This window comes from Miniopterus schreibersii (assembly GCF_964146895.1).
Source record: "Miniopterus schreibersii genome assembly, chromosome: 8".
NCBI lineage: Eukaryota > Metazoa > Chordata > Mammalia > Chiroptera > Miniopteridae > Miniopterus > Miniopterus schreibersii.
This window is the reverse complement of record NC_138109.1, coordinates 17,826,988-17,848,140: the sequence shown is the minus strand read 5'-3', so window position 1 is coordinate 17,848,140 and position 21,153 is coordinate 17,826,988. Positions and strand designations below refer to the sequence as shown.

Below are 21,153 nucleotides of genomic sequence, written 5' to 3'. Positions count from 1 at the left end.
AGTCTTACTGGGAGATAAAAAGTAGGAAAAAGTCCAAGGCAATGCTTTATAGTTGGCCGAGCTGTTTCATTGATTCTCACAGCAAGCTCTCTGAGGACAGCGGTCGGTTCTGTATTCTTCATCACTATCTCCAACACCTAGTACAGTATCTGGCATACGGTATGTGCTCCATAAATAATTGTTGAATGAATAAACAAATGAACAGGTCTGTGAGGTACACAAAGCATGGGGAATGATCTTCCTTTTTAGAGATGAGAACATTGAAGCTCTGAGTGTTCATGTGCCTTTTGAATCATGGAATTTATGGCTGGTACACATCTGGCCTCTCTTTTTGCATGACAGGCCAGTCCTCTTCCTCACCTCGACACAGAGGAAAAGCTATGACTTCAAGTCGCTGGTTCCAAAAGGAAGCTGTCTTTTGGAAGCAGAATGAGGGACCTGGGCTTCAAGGTCGTATCACAACAAATTGCCAGTTTTAGTTGTGTGCCTCACCAGTTAAGGGAAACCACCCAAAAAGCTAACTTTAAAACTCAGGGTCAGGAAAGGGAGTACTATCTTTCTCTTTCTACTGCCGCTGTTCAAGGTCAGACCTCTTCATTATCTCCTGGTCTATTTTGCCTGCCTCCTCACTGGTTTCCAGGCTTCCCACTTGCACCTACCATCTCCTTAAAAGCAGATACTGTATCATATTATATCTGCGCTTAACAACTTCTCATTGTCTGTCCTTAGGTAATACCCTAAAATTTCAATCTGACACACAGGCTGGTCCTCACTGGCTTGTTGGGTTACTCCCCACCAGGCAAACCAGGCTCCATTCACTGGGAAACCACTTTTCTCCATATATGCTACCTTTTGTGCTTTTGTATATACTGTTCCCTCTGCTTGGAATGCAATGCCTTCTCTTTCCTCTTGACCCTGGGGTGATCTACTCACTTTCAAGACCCAATTCAACTTTCATCTCCTTGAAAAAGCCTGTCTTTTCTGACAGTCAAGGATATCTGTCCTCTCTGCTCCCGAGTGTTGGACGCACATTTTCCTCAGCACTTAGCACCCTAATTTGTTCACAAGTTGTGTCTCTCTCAAAGTTGTCTATGGAAGGGACAGTATTGTAGATGAAAAGGGGGCACTGTAATAAATCTAACAAAAGTAACCACAGAGGGTGATCTGATTATAAATTCCTAATTGTGCAGGCAGGTCAAGGTGAGTAGTCATGCTCCATACAACTTTTTTAGGAAAAGGTTTATTTTTGCCTATTGGCTATATTATTCTTATGCATCTAGGTTAACACATCTTTGAAATGCCAGAGTAATTCTCTTTTTAAAACCCCTCAGAGGCATAACCACCCTCAAGGGACCACATGATCTTAACTATCCTGTACTTTGCTTTCTCTTACCTTCATGTAATCTTTACATTCCCTCCTTAATACCAAGCACATAAAAGAAACTGCAGAACTTCCATTCTCTAGCATTTGAGAGCTTGTTTCCCAGTAGTCATCAGTTTGGGTTTAAATAAACCTTTTTTTAAAATTAATGTTTTTAAAAATTTAAATCATTTAAATTTTTCAATTACAAGTTGACATACAATATTATATTAGTTTCAGGTGTACACCTGTTTTTAGACATTATATAACTTAGTAAGTGATCATCCCCATAAACCTAATACATAGTTATTACAATATTATTGACTATATTCCCTGTGCTGTACTTTACACTCCCACGACTATTCTGTAACAACCAATTTGTACTTCTTAATCCCTTCACCTTTTTCACCATCTCCCCAACTCCCTTTCCATCTGGCAACCAACAAAAACTTCCCCATATCTATGCATCTGTTTCTGTTCTGCTTTTTCATTTTGTTGGAGATTCGATTGTTGATATGTATTTATTGTCATTTTATTGTTCATATTTTCTATCTTCTTCTTAAAGAAGACCCTTTAACATTTCGCATAATACTGGTCTTGTGGTGATGAACTCCATTAGTTTTTTGTTTTTTTTAAAGATTTTTAAATTGATTTTTACAGAGATGAAGTGAGAGAGAGAGAAACATTGATGTGAGAGCAAAACCAATCGGTTGCCTCCTGCACACCCCCTACCAGGGGTTGAACCCACAACCTGGGCATGTGCCCAGACTGAGAATCAAACTGGCAACTGTTCTGTACATGGGAGGATGCCCAACCAACTTAGCCACACTGGCCAGGGCAGTTTTTTCTTGTCTGGGAAGCTCTTTATATATCCTTCAATTCTAAATGATAACTTTGCAGAGTAGATTAATCTTGGTTGTAGGTCTTTGCTTGTCCTCACTTTGAATATTTCTTCCCAATCCCTTCTGGCCTACAAAGTTTCTTTTGAGAAATCAGCTGAAAGTCCTATGGGAGTTCCCTTGTAGGTAACTAACTGCTTTTCTCTTGCTGCTTTTACGATTCTCTCTGTCTTTAACCTTTTCTCTCCCTCCACCCCCACTCTCTCTGAAAAGCAATGGAAAAATATCCTCCAATGAGGATTAAAAACAAAATAAAAAACAAAATTCTCTACAGGTTTGGACATTCTTACATTGTATCTTTCTCATCTTTGTATTTGTCTCAGTGCCTAGCACAATAGCTGCCTCAACAGGCACCAAAAACATTTGTTGCAGTGTCTGTCTACCATACACCTCTGCAGACTCATCTGCATATCTTGTGGCCAAAAAGGGCTCAGGGAATACAGGCAAACTAGATGAGCAGCTATGACTGTCTCCTCTCCTCCCAGCCTCTGAGTTATGCCCCATAGGAACCAGGTGGCCCTCCAAGCACCTTTATGTCTTCACTCTAGCACTTGGCCTTGCTCATAAACCCCCTAGAGCCATTGGTCCTCTCTGATCCAGGCCTTACATACCTTTCCAGCTCCACCCCACTGTTGCCCCACTTTCTTTATCCTGCCTGCTCTAGGAACCATATCCTGCTTACCCTCCCCAAATACACCAGGATGTTCCAAATCGCTGTGCTATTGTACAAACCCTTTTCTCTGCTTGAAATGCACTTTCCCCTCTTGTCCACCTAGGAAGTAGCTATCCCCTCCTCCAAGAAGTGTAGCGAACATTAAACATTCTTTCCTCTGTGCTACTGTGTACCTTGTAACTGTTATAGCCATCCCAGTGTAGTATGACTTGTTTCCTCACCATCTACCACAATGCCTGGCACAGAGCAGGGTCATAGTGACTGCATGCTGAATCAGGACATCACATTTGGCTAGGATAGTAGTATCATCCTTTGGAGGGTTTTTGGCACCACTCTATCCTAGCTGTGTTACCTAGCTGGGCAAGTCACTATAGCTCTCTGAGCTCTTTCTTCATCTACAGACTAGGAGTGACAGCACCCACCTCCTAGGGTTGTCGTAGAAGTTGGATTAGGCCTGTAATATACATAAAGCAGCATCTGACTGGTACATGGTGAGCATTCAGCTAGAGGCAGTTTTCACTGCTACCATAACTCTGGTGCCTTGTCTCCCCTCCACTGGAGAACGCAGAGCCCACAGGCCCTAGAAGACACATGTGGAGCTTCCTGGCCCAGAATCCCACACCTCTGCACTCTCCCTGACAGGCAAGAAGGGAAAGAAATACAGGACACAAGCTCATTAGGAGTATAAAAATAGGACTTTTTTTTCCTCATAATCATATCAATTATCAAAGGAAGAAACAGTATGTAACAAAAATACAAAGCTCTGGTGGATTTTTTTTGTCAGTTTTTGGGATTTTTGCCCCTCACCCATCCCTCCCCAACAGCCCCTTCCCAGGGATCCCCTGGCTGAAGCCTGGATGCTGTCCCTGGGGTCACCCTGGGGCTCAGGAGAACCGGTGGTCCAGGTCCCTTTGGGGGTTGGCCGAGTATGAGTAGGCCTTGCCTAATACCAGGCGGTCCCGCAGCAGCTTGAAGAAGGCGTAGTAGTTGCTGAAGAGGATGAGTGCCAGTGAGATGGTCTGGTGCCACTTTTCAGAAGACATTAAGGAGTACAGCTGGTAGACAATGACAGCACCTTCCAGCAGCAGCAGAATGTTAAGGATCCGCAGAGGTTTGCTGAAAAAGAACTGCCCAGGAAAGCGTAGGCATGGACTGGGAAGTATGCTCTGGAAACCTGCCTCTTGCATGGGCTGGGTGGGCCAATGAAGGGGATGAGTTCTTGGGGGGCCCCATGCAGAGTGGGTTGGGAGGACGACTTTGGAGGGTTGGGCATGGACTTTGCTGCCTTTCTGCCTTTGCTTGTGGTGTTCCTTCTATCAATACTATTGCTTCCCACATACGTTGTTTAAGATCCTATTCACCTTCTACCTCCTCCAGGAAGCTTTTCTTGAGAGGTCTTGCTTGCTCTTTCAAACTTTTTCTGGTCTAAACTCAACACCTTTTTATATGTGATCCTCCTGGTACTGTAAGACCTGAGCAAATTAGAATCTTATGCCATATTATAGATTCTACAGCCTGAGTCACCACTACTTCATGTGTAGCATAGCCAGCTAGGCCGGAAGTTTCCAGGGGACACGGTGACGCCTCACTCTTACCTGGTGTTTACTGGGCAAGGCAGAGTATAGGGACTCAAGAGTGATCAAAGTCTAGGGATCTAGATTCTGCAGAAGTCAAGGTTCTGCACGAGCCAGGGTACCTAAATCTCAAGAGCTGCTTACAGGATGGGAGAAGTAGCAGGAAATGGGAGTCCAAGAAACCAGTATGCCAGGCTCAGCTCTGCACCTGGCAGGCTTCTGGGACCCTGGGCAAGTCCCTTCCCTGTCTGGGCCTTAGGTTTCTCTACTGTGAAATGAAGAGATCACCCAGATCAATGATTTCTCAAGTTGTGTTCCTTATATCACCGGGTTCTGAGGAGGTTATTTTAGGGACTGTATCAGTGGTGAGTGGGAAGTGAAAGAAGTTCCAACCCTTTCAAATAGAGCAGTGCCATGAGGTCCTATATATTGGATTTACTCTATGACTATATTGGACAAAGGATTTTGATAGCAAAATAAATAAATAAAATGGAGACCACTAGCCTAGATGATTTTGAGCAGCCCTTTTCCAGTGTCATTACCACTACCAGTTTCCAAATTTCTCAGGAAGGCACCCTTGAACAAGTTAAACTCTCTAAGCTGATTTTAGTATCTGAAAATGGGGAGAGCCCTGGCATTTCTCCCATACACACAAGGTTCTGGTAAAGCGCGATGGAAGGGTGCATGGGAAGTGCTTACCACAATAAGCACACAGTACAAATGACGATAGTTGTTATTTTCACCACTGAGAACCCCTCCCCTTATTGTATCATCTTTCCCGCCTCCACCCAGTGTTTCCAAAGATCTGCTACCAAGGGAGCTGCAGTTATGAAGTGGTCATTGGCATGGCCGTCCTTGTTCTGCATGTGTGCACTGTCTTCCTTTGGATTTGGGAAATACTAAAAATAGCTCTCTTATTATGACATCACCTTCCTGCCCCTCCTGCCATCTAGATAAGGCCCTAGCCCTCCTTCCCAGGGGAGCAGACTCACGTGGAACCGGAAGTGGGAGACATCAGAGGGGATGGCCACGTTGTAGTGACCCACTGCTTTGTAGACATTCTTGCTGTGCTTCACCAGCACGCCCTGCGGCCACATGCACTCTTCAGTCCACCTGGAGGCAAAGCCCAACAATGCCTTTAGATCCCAGCTCACCCACAAAAGGGGGTAACAGAAGATTGAGCATGAGGAGAGACCACCAAGCCTCTACTCCCATTTCTATGACTTAGACACAGTAACTTTCCTTTTCTATAAAATGGGGTAAGGCCTGGCCAGCATGGCTCAGTGGTTGAGCATCGACCTAGGATCCAGGAGATCATGGTTCAAATCCCAGTCAGGGCACATGCCCAGGTTGCAGGCTCTATCCCCAGTAGGGAGTGGGCAGGAGGCAGCCGATCGATGACTCTCTCATCATTGATGTTTCTATCTCTTTCTCTCTCTCCCTTCCTCTTTGAAATCAATAAAAATATATTTAAGAAAAAACAAAACGGGGTAAGAACCATGAGAAATTCACTGTACTGGCAGTAACAAGGTCTAGGGCTGACATTAATGTCTGAAGGACTGTCAAGAAAATCCTTTTTTCTCTCTAGGTGAATTTTCTTCATCTGGTCTCACCTGTAGCCTCCAATTGGTCCATCACACAGTTGCCTAAGTGATCTTTGTAAAATACCAAACTGAGCCTGACTGTTTTCTGCTCAAAGACCCCTGAAGACTATCCAGTGCTCTTGGGGGTCAAGTACCCCTCTGAGGCCCTGCATGGCCTTCCTTGACTCCCACCATATAGCTCAGTTTCTAGTCCCTCCAGTATACCTTACTGCTTCATGTCTCTGCACAAGTTGCTCCCTCCAATTAGAGTGCCCTTCCTGATGCCTTATCGTTCTGGCAAGGTCTTTGTCATCTTTTTTTTTTCTTTTTTCCAACTGATCTCAGAGAGAGGAAGGGAGGGAGAAAGAGAGAGGGAGAAACATTGATGTGAAAGAGAAATATTCATCAGTTGCCTCCTGCATGTGCCCCAAATGGGGATCAAACCCGCAACTTGGGTATGTACCCTGACTAGAATTGAACCACCACCTTCTGGTGTATGGGATGGTGCTCCAACCAACTGAGTCACACTGGCCAAGGCTCTCTGTCACCTTTTAAAACTCCGAATCCTTCAGAAAGCCTTCCTCCAATTCCTCACAGAGTTCAGTATCCTTTAACTCTCCCTGAATCCCCTACTACTGGTCTATTTTCCCCAATATTTTGTCACTTATTTATTTCTTTGTATCCCACACTAGACTAGGAGCCCTTAAGGGAAAGGACGGTGTCCAATTCATCTTTGTGTTCCTGAAGCATGTCACAAGGCCTGGCACATAGAGGCCCCAGTGAGCATGTGAATGAGGTGGTGGAACCAGTGAGCTTTCTTCCAGTATTCTGCAAGATCTCTCAGGAACCCCAAGGGTGCCAGGCTAGAGGACTGAGAATCACTGTCTGCAAGAAGCTCAATCTCATGCTCCTGCTAGAGTAGAGTATGAGCTGGGGCATGGTAAGAGATGAGGTAGAAAAGGCTGGCAGGACCCAGTTCATCAGCTGGGAAACTGTGTGAAAGAGCCTGGATCTTATCTGCGGACCGTGGTGAGCTACAGACACGTTTATCCTCATATTCAGCTATGTTCTATCTTTCTACTCTTCCCTCCCTTCAGAGCCCAAGGCTAAGCAGAGACCCATTTTGGCAATGCCCATCCCCTTTCCTGGACCACCCGGACAGAGGCTGAGAGGGCCCTGAATGGCACAGAGGGCCAACACCAGGAGGGTTGGCCTCTGTGGCCTCCCTTTGCATCTCTGCTTCTAGGTGGGCGTACCTCTACAAACTATCCTAGCGGCCTCTTCTCTGCGAGGCCTGGTGCTGGGCCCAAGACTCAGATGTGATACAGAAGTGGCCCCACCTTGAGAAGCTTCCAGTCCAATGGGGCAATACAGGCAGAAAAATTAGTGTAACCTGGGTGAATAGCACTGTGGTGAAGGGCTGTAGAAATGCTAGGCCTCCATGAAGAATTAGCCAGGCTGAGGGGAAGACAGCCTAGCCCCTCGGTGTTCCAAGCTGGGGACTTCTGCCTCTACTCTGGGAGCAACGATATCCTGCAGCTGGGCTTCTTTCATGCCCCTCATCCTATTTGTATACACAGCTATCATCCCCACCAGACTGTGAACTCCTCAAGGATCTCATCTCAGTCATTTCCTCCCTGTCTTTTCTTCCCTGTCCAGGGTTCACCATCAGCTAACATAACACCATATCTTGTTACCAGACATGTTTCTAAGGTCCCTCCACTATTCAGAACCCTTTATAGCTTTCCTTTGCCTATAGGTCAAAGCCAAGCTTCTGTGTCCAATACATAGCATCAGGCCTGGTATGGATTAGGTAGAAATAAGAGTCTGCTGAGAGAGTAGGTGACCTAATAACTGAATGGATGAGTAAGCAGTTGATAGAGGGAGTGAAGCAATAAATGAATGCATCAGCAAATCAGTCAATGAGTGAATAAGTCGTGAATGAGAAAGTCAATGAGTCTATGAATTTAACACCTGTCCCCCCCCCATTTCTAGTCCACTACAAGTTACCTAAGAACAGGGAACATGTCCGGCTTGTTCATGCCATACCCCATTCTGCCACAAGGTCTAGCATACAAGACATGCTCAATAACTATTTGCTGACTGAATGAATGTGTTGATGAGCGAAGAGGTGAGTGACTCCAGACACTGACCAGGAGGGTTGGGGTTGGGCAGAGAAGGGTAGGGCAACTCACGGGTGCTGCAGCACATTGGAGCACAGCGCTGGGTCCACCTTCTGCCAGCAGCCCAGGTGGGCAGCAGCCTTGTGCAGTAGGTCACAGTAGCTGGCAGGCAGCAGGTGTTGCATGAGGATCACTGAGGTGCTGATGGACACCAGAAGGAAGAGCTCGCAGGACCAGCGCTTGTCATAGTAATGTGTGTTCTGGGGGCAGGAAGAGATGGGAAAGGCCTGGGATGCCCATAATGCCCTCACTCCCTCCCCCTTCCCTGATTCTATGTGCCTTGAACATCAGGACAACCCTGGAGAGAACTCAGGGTAACCTGAAACCAAGGACCTAACACATAACAAAAAAGGCTTAACCATGGGCTTAGACCCTGTGCCCACTTAGTTTTCTATGAAGAAAAACTGCTCCTACTGTCGACCACTCTGAGCCAGAGCACAGGCACTGGGGTCCAAGCAGAGACTCTGGGGTCCAACAGACATGAGTTCAAATTTTGGCTCTGCTGCTTATTAAATGTGTTACCTTGGGCAAGTCATTTCACTGCTCTATGCTCTAGCTTCCTCATCTGTTAAGTGAGGATAAGAGTAATCACCAACCACCTCTGAGAGGCATCCAGAGGACTATAATACCCATGAAAGCTCTAGCACATTGTAGGTGCTCAATAGACTTTAAGTCCTCTTAACCTCAGATTATTCAGTGTAGTCCATCCTTGGAGAAATGTTTCAAGCCTACAGTCAGCTGGAGAGGTAATTTCCCAGGCCACACAAACTCAACCGCTGAGCCATGCTCAGCCAGGCTCATCACTGATGTTTCTCTCTCTCTTTCCCTCCCTCTCCTTTCCTCTCTGAAATCAATAAAGATATATTTAAAAAAAGAAAGAAATACAAGTCACTGCTCTTTGTTATCAAGTATTATGAACAATAATGCCAGGTCCTCCTCATTTGCTGGGTGACCCTTTGTAGGCCACTTCCTTTCAATGAGCCTTATTGTCCCACCCTAAAAAAGAAGTAGCAGCCACTCTAGCCCTCGAGAGAACAAACAGAATCTCATCAAAAACGGTAGAGTTATTTATGCAAGCAGGAGGTCGCCTGCAGGGCAGGCAGCAGGGTGAAGCCCTGGGCAGGCCCTTTACCTCCCTGGGTTGAGCTACATACCTTCACGAACCAGACAGGCACAAAGGCCACATAATAAGCACTCAGCATGGAGCTGACCAGCACTTCCTTCATGCGCCAGTTGAAGTCCATCTTGAGGAACTCCACCTCGCTGCGGATGAGGCTGGGCGACAGGCAGCAGGCATGGGTGGGCATTGAATCTGGGCCATACAGCTGCCGAGTGTGCTGCTTCCATGTCTCCCGCAGGGTCAGCAGGTAGTCCCGGCTCCGGGCCAGGCCACTGACAGCCTCCCGGGGACCCATGGAAGCCACATGGCTGAAGAGATTTGTCTTGCGGAGGTCACAGTTCAGCTGCAGGAACGGAATGTACATCCCAAACCTGCTGGGGAAGACAGTGGTGAGGGCAGGCCTGCCCATGGGCCGGATCCCAATCTTTAGGCACTGAGGGAATCCTTCTTTCCTTCCCGGGCCTGAGCTCTCCTGGCTGTTCTGAGGGAAGAATTTACCCATCCATCCTCCCATCCAAAGGTCCAGTCATTCAACACGTGTTAGCGCTGAGCATGTGCCAAGCATCAGGAATAGAGCAGGAAGCAAGAGGAGTCCCTGTCCTCACAGTCTACTGATGACTAACAGTAATCATAACTGCCCACAGTAATTGGGCACAGCCTATGTTCCAGACACTGTACTAAGTCCTTTACGTTCATTCTCTTCTTTTTTTTCTTTCTAAGAACATTGTGCTTTAGATACTGTTATTTTGTGCCCTTTTCAGATGAAGAAGCTGTGGCTCAGAGAGGTGAAGGGGGTTCCCAAGGGTTACACAATTAGTAAAGGAGGTAATAGAGCTGGGATTTAAACCCAGAACAGTCTGGTACCATAGATCAAGACAGATACTCAAGAAATACTATGAGTAACTAATTTAAAATGTATACAGCACCACAAAAGAGAGGTATAAGTTGTTATGAGTACATATGTTAGAGGCAGCTCTTAAGTGTGCAGAGGAGGGCAGTTCAGGAACAATATTTGTGTGCCTACTATGTGCCACGCACAGAAATGGACCCTTGAACAGTACAAATCGCTTCCTCTGAGTGGTACCCTTAGGTTAGGGCTGGAGCTAATTAGTAAAGGGGTGTTTTGAGAGTCTAGCTGATATCATTTGAGGAGAAAAGTAGACGAACCCATAGCTCAGAAGGGTAGGTAATTATAAAAAGTGGGTAAGTGTCTAGCACAGTACATGGAACATCACAGTAGGAGCTCTTTACAAGCATTCTCTTTTTTAGCTTGGGGCCTCTCAATTTCCTCAGACACAGACACAGAAGGGGTCCCTGGGCTGCTCCCAGAAGTTAGGGTCAATGAGAATGCTACATTTTCTTATCAACAGTAATTGCCTCTTTTCTTGTTTTCTGAGGTTCCAAGAAGATAAATGAGTGTCCTTGGGCAATTTGCCTCTTTGGGTTTTTGCTTTCTGTATAAAATGGGGATGCTACCATTCTCCCTGGGGTAATGTTAAGATAACTAGAGAATTTGGTTGAGAGCATAACCTTTGGGGTCAAATACGCCAGGATTAATATCCCAGCTCTGCTACTTACTAATGCTGTGATCTAGGGCAAGTTATTTAACCTCTATGAGCCTCAGTTTCCTTAACTTGCTTTAAGTTACATAGCTTGTATTGATTCTCTATGCTCAACCAGGCATGCTAGAGTTTTCATAAATACTCTCAATTTCTACAACAACTCTAGCATGGTGCCTGGCTCAGAGTATGTCAATATGACTTTGTTTAAAAAAGAAATAGGCCAGTGATTCTATGGGACAGAAAGAAGACTGAAATGGGATTCCCAAAACACTCTTTAGGATACCCTGTGGGAATGAGGGGGCGGAGCACTTACATGAACATATAAGGGATTCAGAGTTAAACTTAAGGGCAAGTCCTTAAAATTTCCTTAGCTTTGCCTCTAAGAACTGCAGGTTCAATTAAATTATGTGGTAACAGCAGTGACTGCTCTGACAGGTCACAAATTAGAAGCAGCTTCACATGCAAGATGGAAGATTCCCTCCCATCCTCTTCACCCAAGACATAACAATAGGAAATGAAGCCATATCAGCAAAACAAGTGGGAGGAGGCGTATCAGTACACAAGTGATTCTGACAAATTTAGGAAGCGACGGAAACATGTCAACAGATGAGGGAGGAAGCCATTGTCTAGAGCAGCAATGAGAGTCACACATGTAATTTAAAAATTTCTAATAGCCACATTATAAAATAGATAAAATTAATTTTAATACTCTATTTTACTTAATGCAACATATACAAAATATTATCAATGCAACATATAATCATTGCTTATGAATGACATTTTACTTACTTTCTTTTTTTGTACTGTCTTCAGAATCCAGCGTATATTTTACACTTATAGCACATCTCAATTCAAATTAGCCTATTTCAAATGTTTAATAACAACAGAAGGCTAGAAACTACTAACCTGGATGGCACAGGTCTAGGATATGCCATAAGAGGGCTGCACTGGGGGTAGGAGCTTCTCTGCCTAGAGTGACTCAAGAGAGACTCTGGCTTGAAGTGAGCAAATTTGATAGAGGACAGAAGTGAGAAGCAGGGCTGAACAAATGAGATTAAACAAAGGATCTGTATTTATGTATACGAATCAGTCCTTTTACTCTATTACACACCTCATATAACCCACCCTGAAGGATTTTTCTCTAAAGAAATCGAAGAAAGCATTTGAGAATTGAGGTCTCCAATCTGGGCATCCGAGAGTAATACCTACCCCCCTTTTTTTCTGGCCAATGAGGGCTCACAGCCTGACAACTAGTACCTTAATCATCCTAAAGCAAAGTTTGCCAGTCAATGTGCCCTGCCCACATACTCAGAACTCCCAGTCAAATCTCCTGTTCTCTATACAATGGTAGGGGGAGAGAAAATGCACTCCAAGCTACTAGGTCCTTTGTTCTTAAATAAAGACAACCAAAGAAACCAACTGTACCTAGAAAACTAGCAGCATGAAACAGAAAAATTGACCCAGGACGAAAGACAAAATTGTGGGAACATAAAGAGATTTTAAAAACAAGAGAATGCCATAAAAAAGAATAATCAGAAAATAAGAAAGAGGCCTTAGATAGGAAAAACATGATTGCTGAAAAAAATCTCAATAAAAAAGCTGGAAGATAAAGTTGAGGGAATCTCCCTAAGGCAAAGTAAAAAGGAAGAGACAGAGAAAGACTGAAGGAAGGGAGATGAGAAAAATATGAGAGAAAGTATAAAAACAAATGATCAATCTATGAGGTCTACCATCTGATGAACAGAAGTCCCAGAGAGAATAGAAAACATGAAGGAAAGATATTATCAGAGAAATAATACAAGAACATTTCCTTGAACTGAATACCTAAATCTTTTGGTTACAAAAAATCCTAGAGTACTGAAAGATGAATGAGAAAGTTCCACACTAGACACATCCTAGTGAAATTTCAAATAATCAAAAGATAAACAGAATATCACTCAAAGCCTTCAGAAAGAAAAAACAAGTCATCTATAAAGTAACTGGAATCAAACTGGTATCAGTCTTCTCTTTGGAAACATGGGATGCTAGAGACAATGAACCAGTACCTTCAACATTCTGAGAATATGAATTTGAATTTAATTTTCTACATTCAGCCGAATCACCAATCAAGTATGAGGGCAGAATAAAGATATTTTTAGACATGCAAGGACTTAGAATGTATATAGCTACCACGTACCCATTGTTAAGAAAATTACCTGATTGTGCAGTCCAGCAAAATAAGGAAGAAAACCAAGAAAGAGGAAGACATGGGATCCAGGAAATAGTGGATCCAACCCAAGAGGGCAGCGTAGGGAAGTCCCAGGCTGATAGCTGTACATCAGGCCTAGGGAGCAACCACTCCAGACTGGAGCAGGAGGATGCAGAGCTCCAGGAGGGATGTCTTGGGGGGAGGGGGCGGGGAATGAGCTCCAGGCAACAGGTAGCATGACTGAGAGAGGCTGGATAAACTTGAGGATATGTTGGAGGCCCATCATTCTTTTGTCAACAAGAAAAAAGAAAGGCAATTAGAAACTCCAAGATAAATAAAAAGCTGTATAAGAAAGTTAAAATCTAAATATGAAGCAAACTAAACTATGACATGATTTTAAGCAACTGATGAAATGTAAGAAAAGAGAAACCATTTGCGCTTGATACTACAACATTCTTTTTTTAAGAGGCTCGAGACTGTAACTCAGTAACTATAGAGAAGGAATGTCATCTATGCATTCATCTATGGCCCTACACTGAGTGGCATTTTCATATTCATAACATCAAGGCTACTTATTTTTAATTTTTAGAATTAGCCTTAGACAAAGAATGTGTTTATACAGAAGAGTGTGAATGTCAAGCTTGACTATATAAGAGTATAGTTGTCAGGAAGTGAGGGGAGGGAAGGGGGAGAAAGAGTGGATGGGCAGGGTTCCTAATATTCTCCTCTTATATAAAAGGGATTAAGATACTGACTATTGTGGATGGAATAAAAAATACAGGCATTCTCATATTACTGAAAAAGGTAACTAATAGGAAACAAAAATAAGTTATTAAACACTGGAAACAGTAGGGATGGAAGGGTAAACTAAATCTTTTATCTCTTATCGTATGTGTATATATGAATGCTTGGTACGCTTGTATATGAAAGGAAATTTATTTCCAGTATATACAAGAAACCAGAAATATTGGTGGCTACCTCTGTGCAGGGAAACTGGGTAGCTGAAAAACAGAAGTCAAGGGGAGACTTTTTCACTCACATTCTTTTATATCTGTTGAATTTTTAAATATGTTTTTATTGATTTTAGAGAGAAAGGGAGAGGGAGAGAGAGAAACAGCAACTGGCTGCCTCCTGCATGCCTCCTGCTGGGGATAGAGCCCACAATCGGGGCATGGGCCCTGACTGGGAATCAAACTGGCACCAGCAGTGCAATCGGTTAGTGCACAGTATTTATACCTGTTGAAAAAGCCTACTGGATTTAATTTTTTATGAGATACATGTATTACGTTCATAAAAATTAAAAAATTAAGCAAAATACAAACATCGGATGATGCCTGTATCCAAGGAGATTGGACTCACCGGAGAGTAACCAGAAAGGTCAAATTTAGGCAAATGTTGACAATTTAAATCAGTACAGCCACTCTGGAGGATCATTTACTAATAGCTATCAAAAATGTACATAGTGTACTACCCAGTGTGGCTCAGTTGGTTGGGTGCCATCCCATGCACAGAAGGGTCACCGGTTGGATTTCCGGTCAGGGCAAATGCCCAGGTTGCAGGTTCGGTCCCCGGTTAGGGGTGCTAAGGGAGGCAACTGATCAATGTTTCTCTCTCTTTCCCCCCCTCTCTCCCTAAAATCAATTTTTAAAAAATGGACATAACTTTTGCTGCAATAATTCTACTTCTGGGAATCTGTTGTACAAAAGTATTGGAAAAGTGTGCAAAGATGTATGTGAAAGAATGTTCCCTGCCTCATTGTTTTAAATAGGGAGAGGATAGGCACAGCTCAAAAATCTACCAATAGAAGACAAAACAAACTGTAAGAAATCTATACAATGAAATACTATGAGGCCACTTGAAAAAGTGAGGCAGATCCATATGCATTGCCATGAAAAAATACCCAAGTTATATGATTATGTGAAAAATGTTATCAATTGTACATCATGCAAAGTATAATCCCATTTTCGTTTTAAAAAAAGTACATGTGTTCTAGCACAAAAAAAATATGGAAGGATATGCTGTAAATAATGGTTTTCTGGGGGATTGAGATTATGTGGACTTCCATTTTCTATGATTAAAGCTTCTATAAAGTTTAATGTTTTTATATGACATATGTCACTCTTCTAATTATAAACTAGATATAATTGCAGCAACAGTGATGGGGCTCCTCCCATGACAGTACTCTTTTGGTCAAGCAAGGTAGAGGGGGAGAAGTGTCCAGCTATGAAGCTTCCCAGGGAACAGGGCTGGTCTAATCTGGAGAAGCTCATGAACCAGGAAACTCGGGTTGGGAAATAACTGTTAATGCCCAGGCAGCCAGAAGCCTGCCCCAGGAATAGCCTAGAGTAGACACCTTGCCAAAGCCCTCCCCAATTCTAGGCCAGAAAGGGGCAGTCCTGGGCTCCTCTTAGATACTATTTCTCCATCCTCAACAATATGGGTTCTGGCAAGATGGAAGGAGTGAGTGACCAAAACAGACACAAAGACAGACATATACACATGCAAGTGCAGATATATACACACATGCTTCATGCATAGACACCCACAGGAAACATGCACACAGGTGCCAACATGCATACAGACCTAGGGGATGCACCAAGAGCTTACATAAACACTGATATACACAGCCAGAAAGAGAGAGAACCAGAGAGAGAGGAAAGGAAGAGAGAGGGAGACAAAGCCTGTGCATTCTCCCTCAGGAAACTTCCTTTGGGATATACACTCAGATTTGAGTCCCGTTCTGACCTCCCCCTTGGTGGAACCTTGGGTAAATTATGGCATCTCAGTTTCTGCTCCTGCAAAAGAAGGCTAATCACTCTGATCTCGGGGATATTGTCAGATAATGTGAGGGGACATTGTTGCCGCCCTGCCTGGGAGTCTTCCAGGTGTGGGGGCCTGGTGACCCAGCCACACTCAGGACAAAGGTCAGGAGCCAGGTGCTAGGCAGTAAGGGGTGAAATGAGGGGTACTCACGGATAGCAGAGGAACAGGAGGTTCAGGAAGGAGTAGGTCCTGAAGAGGTGGATGAGGGAGCGGCACAGGCTCCAGCCTGTTGCCGTGAGAACGGTGAAGCGGGTGAGGAACAGCAGGATGGAGCGAAAGAGGGAGACCTTTCCCCTCTGAGAAGCCTGGGTCAGGGTGAGATAGGACGGGATGGGGCCTTGGATAAAGGCCATAGGGGCTGTGCCCAAATCCCTCCCAGTATGGCCTATGATCCCATCCAGGCAAATATGGGGCAGCAGGCTAGGCAGAACCTGGCAAGGGAAGTTCTTCTCCTCAAACCCAGTAAACTCCAATAGCCGAAGGGATGTGAGTAATGCTCTTTGACCAAGTCCAAAGGGAGCCCCAATGAAATGCTTCAGGGTTGAAGGGCTCCACATGTCTCCTTGGCACCCCCAGGGGAAAGGGAATCCCAAAGTCCCCAGCCTTGAGGAACCAATCACCTCCTTCACGATGGACCCAATGAAGCGGCGGCCCAAAACGATGGTGGTCACCATCAGCAAGTTGAAGTCGATCAGGTGGAAATTCTGTCAGGGGCAGAGGCTGGGGGTCATGTGGGCCCCCTGCCCATATACAAGCTATTCTCATACCCACCTCCCTCTGCCCAATCCTTTCCATAGGGACTGTCCCCACTCTCTGACCTTCAAAGGCCTCCAGCTGAGTCAGGACAGGAAATTACCTAGAGGAGTAGAACAGGACCCAGAGGAGGGAAGTGGGAACGTCCCTGGAGATAAGAGAGTGGTGTGTGAGCCCTCTTGCTCTGATCACCCCTGCCCCTGTCCCTGAACCTCTCTTTCTGCAAGGAGAACTTTCCACTCCTTGAAATACTCATGTATGCCTGTGGTTCATCTCCCCCACAGGACTTAAGACTGTGCTTCATTAGGCAAAATCTGTCAGATTCATCTCTGCTACCTTTACAATGTCTTAGTGTGGTGCTAAGCACATTAGGGGTGAGTATTCAGGAATCACCAGTTACCTGTTCCTTCTATACTTCCCTTGCCCAGCACGAGGCCAAGCATACAGGGTGCTAGGTAAGCTATGCTAAACTGAAACCAAACATATCTCTCTCTCTCTCGCTCTCTCTCTCTCTCTCTCTCTCTCTCTCTCTCACACACACACACACACACACACACACACACACACACACACACACAGCTGGTCCTAGCTGGGCACCTACCAGGGAGGTGTGGGAGGGAGGGTGGGAAGGTGGATACCACCACACTGTCTTGTAGATGTTGATGTAGTGAACGAAGAGGGCCACAAGCTGGCAGAAGAAGAGCTGCAACTCAAACAGAATGCTGGCTTGGACTGGCAGCTCGGGGATCTTGCAGTGCTGTAGGGGCACGACCGTCTGGGTGGCCAGTGGGGGACTGGAGAGGCCTGTCCCGGAACTGCTCCTGGGGATAGGAAGGGAAAACATCAGGAGCTGACCTGAGAACCCTACCAAGAAGGGCTTCTGAGGCACAGGATTGTGCAGAAAGATCAGAAAAGTAGTTCATGGCAAGAATGGAGTCTTTATCCCGCCTGTCAGACAAAGGAGTCAACAGAACCTTTTTCTGTCCCTAATCTTGTTCAGGCTTCCCAACATTGCCCAGGAAGGAAAAAATTATTAGATCCATTTTACAGATGAGAAAAAGGAGGCCAAAGGGGGGGGGGAGAAAACTTGACCAAGCCCCCAGCAAATGAGTAGCAGAACTATAACTGAATCCAGGCCTTGGGGCTTACTACCCAATGTACCACTGCAGCTGTCCAAATGACCACCCTCTGGGTCTTTGCTGCTGCCCACTGCCTTCTGAACTCCCTCTGGTATCTGGGGCATCACATCCTAGAGCTCAGTCAGGGTCAGCTTTGTCCTCACTACCCCTATGAACCCACAGTGAGGGGCAAGAGACAGAAAGGTGGTTTACCTGGTGCGGGAACGGACACTGGTGACTGATGCGCTGGAAGTGTGGCTCCCACCAGAGCCCCCGGAGGATCCTGGCTCACAGAGCGGATTACGACAGTAGGATGTCCTGTTGGGACCTCTTCGTCCTCCTGTGGGGCTCAGCATAAGGTAGATCCTCAAGCCAGAGGGCATATATCAAGGATAACAGCAGTGATACTGGCTACCAGTTACCTAGTGTCTTGTTTTACGATTTAATCAGAGACCTATGATCTGGCCCATGTCTACCTCTTCAACCTCATCTACCATTCTCTTCAAGCCCCCACGCTTCAGCAATCCTGGCCTCTCTCTCCTTATGCAAACCAAGCTTGTTGCTACCTCTTGTACTTGCTGTATCCTGTTTGCAGAGCCCTTCCCTGATTGCCATTTTGGAAGTATGTGCTTCCATAATTCTTTTTTCCTCCCACAACAATTCACTCTTGGAATTTTTCTTATTCACTTATTAACGTATTTATTGTCTGTCTTACCCACTAGTATGGAAACTACACTTATGTCTTTTTCTGTTGTATCCCCTTCCCCTACCACAGTGCACAGCATTAAGTAAATGCCCATAAGTATATGTTGATGAGTGAATGAAACCGGCAGGGTAGGCTTTCCGTAGATTAGGGAACAGTTTATACTGTACCATAGGTAGTTTGGGGGTCTAGGTCCTGTGCTCCTAGCTCTGGTGTACGCTGCCCCCTTCAGATACTACATAGTTTCTATAGGCTTACAGTTCTGGGCACTCTTGAAGCTTTTTCCTCTACGGCCTGAGGTCCAGCTCAAGGGGCATCCTGGTGTCCTACAGTCAGGACCCAGGGCCTGAGCACAGGGTAAAGGATGTGGGCTTTGGGAGAATGGTGTGGTTGTGGACCCAAAACTTGGACCCACAATCTATTTCTCTAGCCTTAACAGCCTAGCCCAAGCTCCCAGGCACCATCCTGCTTATAAACACCACTCCAGTTCTAGTTAAGGTCATAGCCTTGCTTATATCCCTTCGGGGTAACACAGCAGCCTACAGAACACACACCCTTTGCCCTAGTTCCTCAGTCTGGAAGCTTTTCCCACAAGTCTCCACAAAGAACTTGTCTATGAACTCTGTCCCCCAACCAGCCCCCAGCCCAGAAGCTCTGTTCATACACTATTATACTCAGATTAGAAAATCCCACACAAGCACCCTCAGCCCAAAAGCTCTGTCCACACCTACTCTCCTCTCTTTACAAGCTCTGCACCCACACAGGCATCCTCAGCTCAGAAGTCCCGCCTACATACAATTGTCAGCCCAGAAAACCCGCCCACAAACCAACAAAAGCTCCGCCTACCATCCTGCTTATAAGCACCACCCCAGAAGCCCCGCTCCAGAATGGGCTCTCTTAGTCTAGAAGGTCTCCTTCTACCCCCACCACTCCCAATATAAAGCCCCTGCAACCCAGAAACATCGCTCCCGCTCCAGAACCTAGAGTCCAAGGGCTCCGCCCCTAGCACTGAGGCCCCACCCCATTAAGCCCCGCCCCCACACCCAGCCCCGTCCTCACCAGAGCCCAATTCTCCACAAGACCCCTTCATTTTAGAAGTCCCGCCCACCGCTCAGCTGTCCCGCCCCCACAACAGAGGCCCCACCCCTCAAAACGACAGGAGGGGGCGGGGTCCCTCAGCGCCCGAATCCCCTCCCCCTCCCCTCGCCGGGATCCCGTCCGCGTGTGGGAGCCATTAGCAGCTCGGCCATCCCAATCTCCGCGCCCGCCCGGTCCCCGGCCGAGCCGGACCCGCTCTGCTCACCCATCTCCTCCCCCCGGCGCGCTCTGCTTCGCCGCCGCAGCTCCTGCGGGCAATATGTCGGAGGCGACGGCGGCCGGGAGAGGACTAACCGCCGCAGCCCAGTCCGCGGGTATCCGCCGCGAGCTCCCGCCTCGCGCTAAATTTGCATACAAGGCCGGGCTAGAGGCTGGGGGCGCGCTTCTTAAAGGGGCCGTCCGGACCAAGGCGGGGACTGCGCGGTCTTTGTCTCGCAGTTCCCCACGCCCTTCCTGCAGCTGCTGCTAAAGAAACCCGAGAGGCCAGGAAACCCACGTCCTGCTCTTCCGTCGTGACTTCTCCCAGCATCTCTTCAGGCCCGAGGGAGGGGGCCGGAAGCCGCCGCTCGTCTCAGTTCCTGCCCGAGATGGACTGTGCTCCTGAGTGGCCCGCAGGCTCCTCGAACTCGACACTTCCCAAATTGGGCTGTCACCTTTCTCTTCGGCCTTATTGCTCTTTGGTCCACCCCAGTCAAAACCTGAGAGTTATTTCCCCCTATCCCTTGGCCCCACATCTAATCTTTTACATAGTCTTGCCGACCCTAAGATGTAAATATTTCTCACATCTGACCCTATTACCCTGCAGCACCTGTTCAAATTCTGACTGCCGGTTCCCAGCCTTGAAATCCTGTTTCTTGCCCTTTACAATGAGGCTGATAATATTCAAGTTATAGGTCTTGGTGAGGATTAAATGAGATAATGCATGTAGAACAGAGTCTGTTTTATAAATTAAAAAGCCATCATTATTATGGTGATGTATGGCAAGCACTTAACACAGAGGAAGAGCTCAACAAATGAGCTACTACTAATAATTGTTATGGTTTCTTCCCTCTAAGACTTACAAGCTGTGTTAATCGCCTGGTAGCTCCATCACTTAGCACAGAGCTTGGCACATAATGGTCATCAATGTTCAATTAATTATATGAATTAGTAGATATTTAATTGATATTCAGAGCTTATAGTCAAGTGGGAGGATATGGACATTAAATTAGTAAATTCGGTAGTACGTTAGAAGGGAATGATTGCTGTGGAGGAAACAAGAAAGGGGAATGGCAGTTTACAATGATATAAAATAGGCTTCACTGAGGTGACTTCTGAGCTAACACTTGAAGGAAATGAATCAGTATGCAGCTATCTGGAGAGATAGGGCAGTCCAGGCAGAGGAAGTCAGTGGAAAGGCCCTCAGGTACAGGCATGCATGCCTGGCATGTTTAAGACACAGCCAGGAGCCAGTGTGGCTTGGATGGAATAGATGAGAGATTAGGATATAAGAAAGGATGGACCATATAGGACTGTG

General features: G+C 45.9%; 1 protein-coding gene across 5 annotated transcripts; it reads right to left on the bottom strand.

Annotated features, from left to right (window-relative positions):
• Positions 1-3,610: 3,610 nt before the first annotated feature.
• TMEM39B (transmembrane protein 39B) lies at positions 3,611-20,183 on the bottom strand. Of its 5 annotated transcripts, none has more exons than XM_081143690.1 (10): positions 19,843-20,183; positions 18,050-18,176; positions 17,320-17,539; positions 16,822-16,866; positions 16,586-16,669; positions 16,116-16,270; positions 9,427-9,763; positions 8,285-8,472; positions 5,499-5,619; positions 3,611-4,059 (listed from the first exon to the last, which is right to left on the bottom strand). In XM_081143690.1, exons 5-10 carry the CDS (start codon positions 16,637-16,639, stop codon positions 3,817-3,819), a joined length of 1,098 nt encoding a protein of 365 aa, XP_080999816.1. In that variant the 5' UTR covers positions 16,640-16,669; positions 16,822-16,866; positions 17,320-17,539; positions 18,050-18,176; positions 19,843-20,183; the 3' UTR covers positions 3,611-3,816. The 5 variants fall into 5 exon arrangements, with proteins under 5 accessions (XP_080999816.1, XP_080999815.1, XP_080999814.1 ...); XM_081143689.1 differs by having other exon boundaries at positions 16,784-16,866; positions 19,843-20,143; XM_081143688.1 differs by lacking the exon at positions 16,822-16,866 and having other exon boundaries at positions 19,843-20,178.
• Positions 20,184-21,153: the final 970 nt, after the last annotated feature.

Bases quoted from the DNA above. Each gene is read 5' to 3' on its own strand.
- TMEM39B (XM_081143687.1), bottom strand. From the start codon at position 18,219: ATGCCCTCTGGCTTGAGGATCTACCTTATGCTGAGCCCCACAGGAGGA. The intron at 16,271-16,585 runs GTGATTGGTTCC...ACCCTGACCCAG, and splicing joins TTGGGTCCATCGTGAAGGAG to GCTTCTCAGAGGGGAAAGGT. The intron at 5,620-8,284 runs GTGAGTTGCCCT...CTTTGCCTCCAG, and splicing joins TCCAATGTGCTGCAGCACCC to GTGGACTGAAGAGTGCATGT.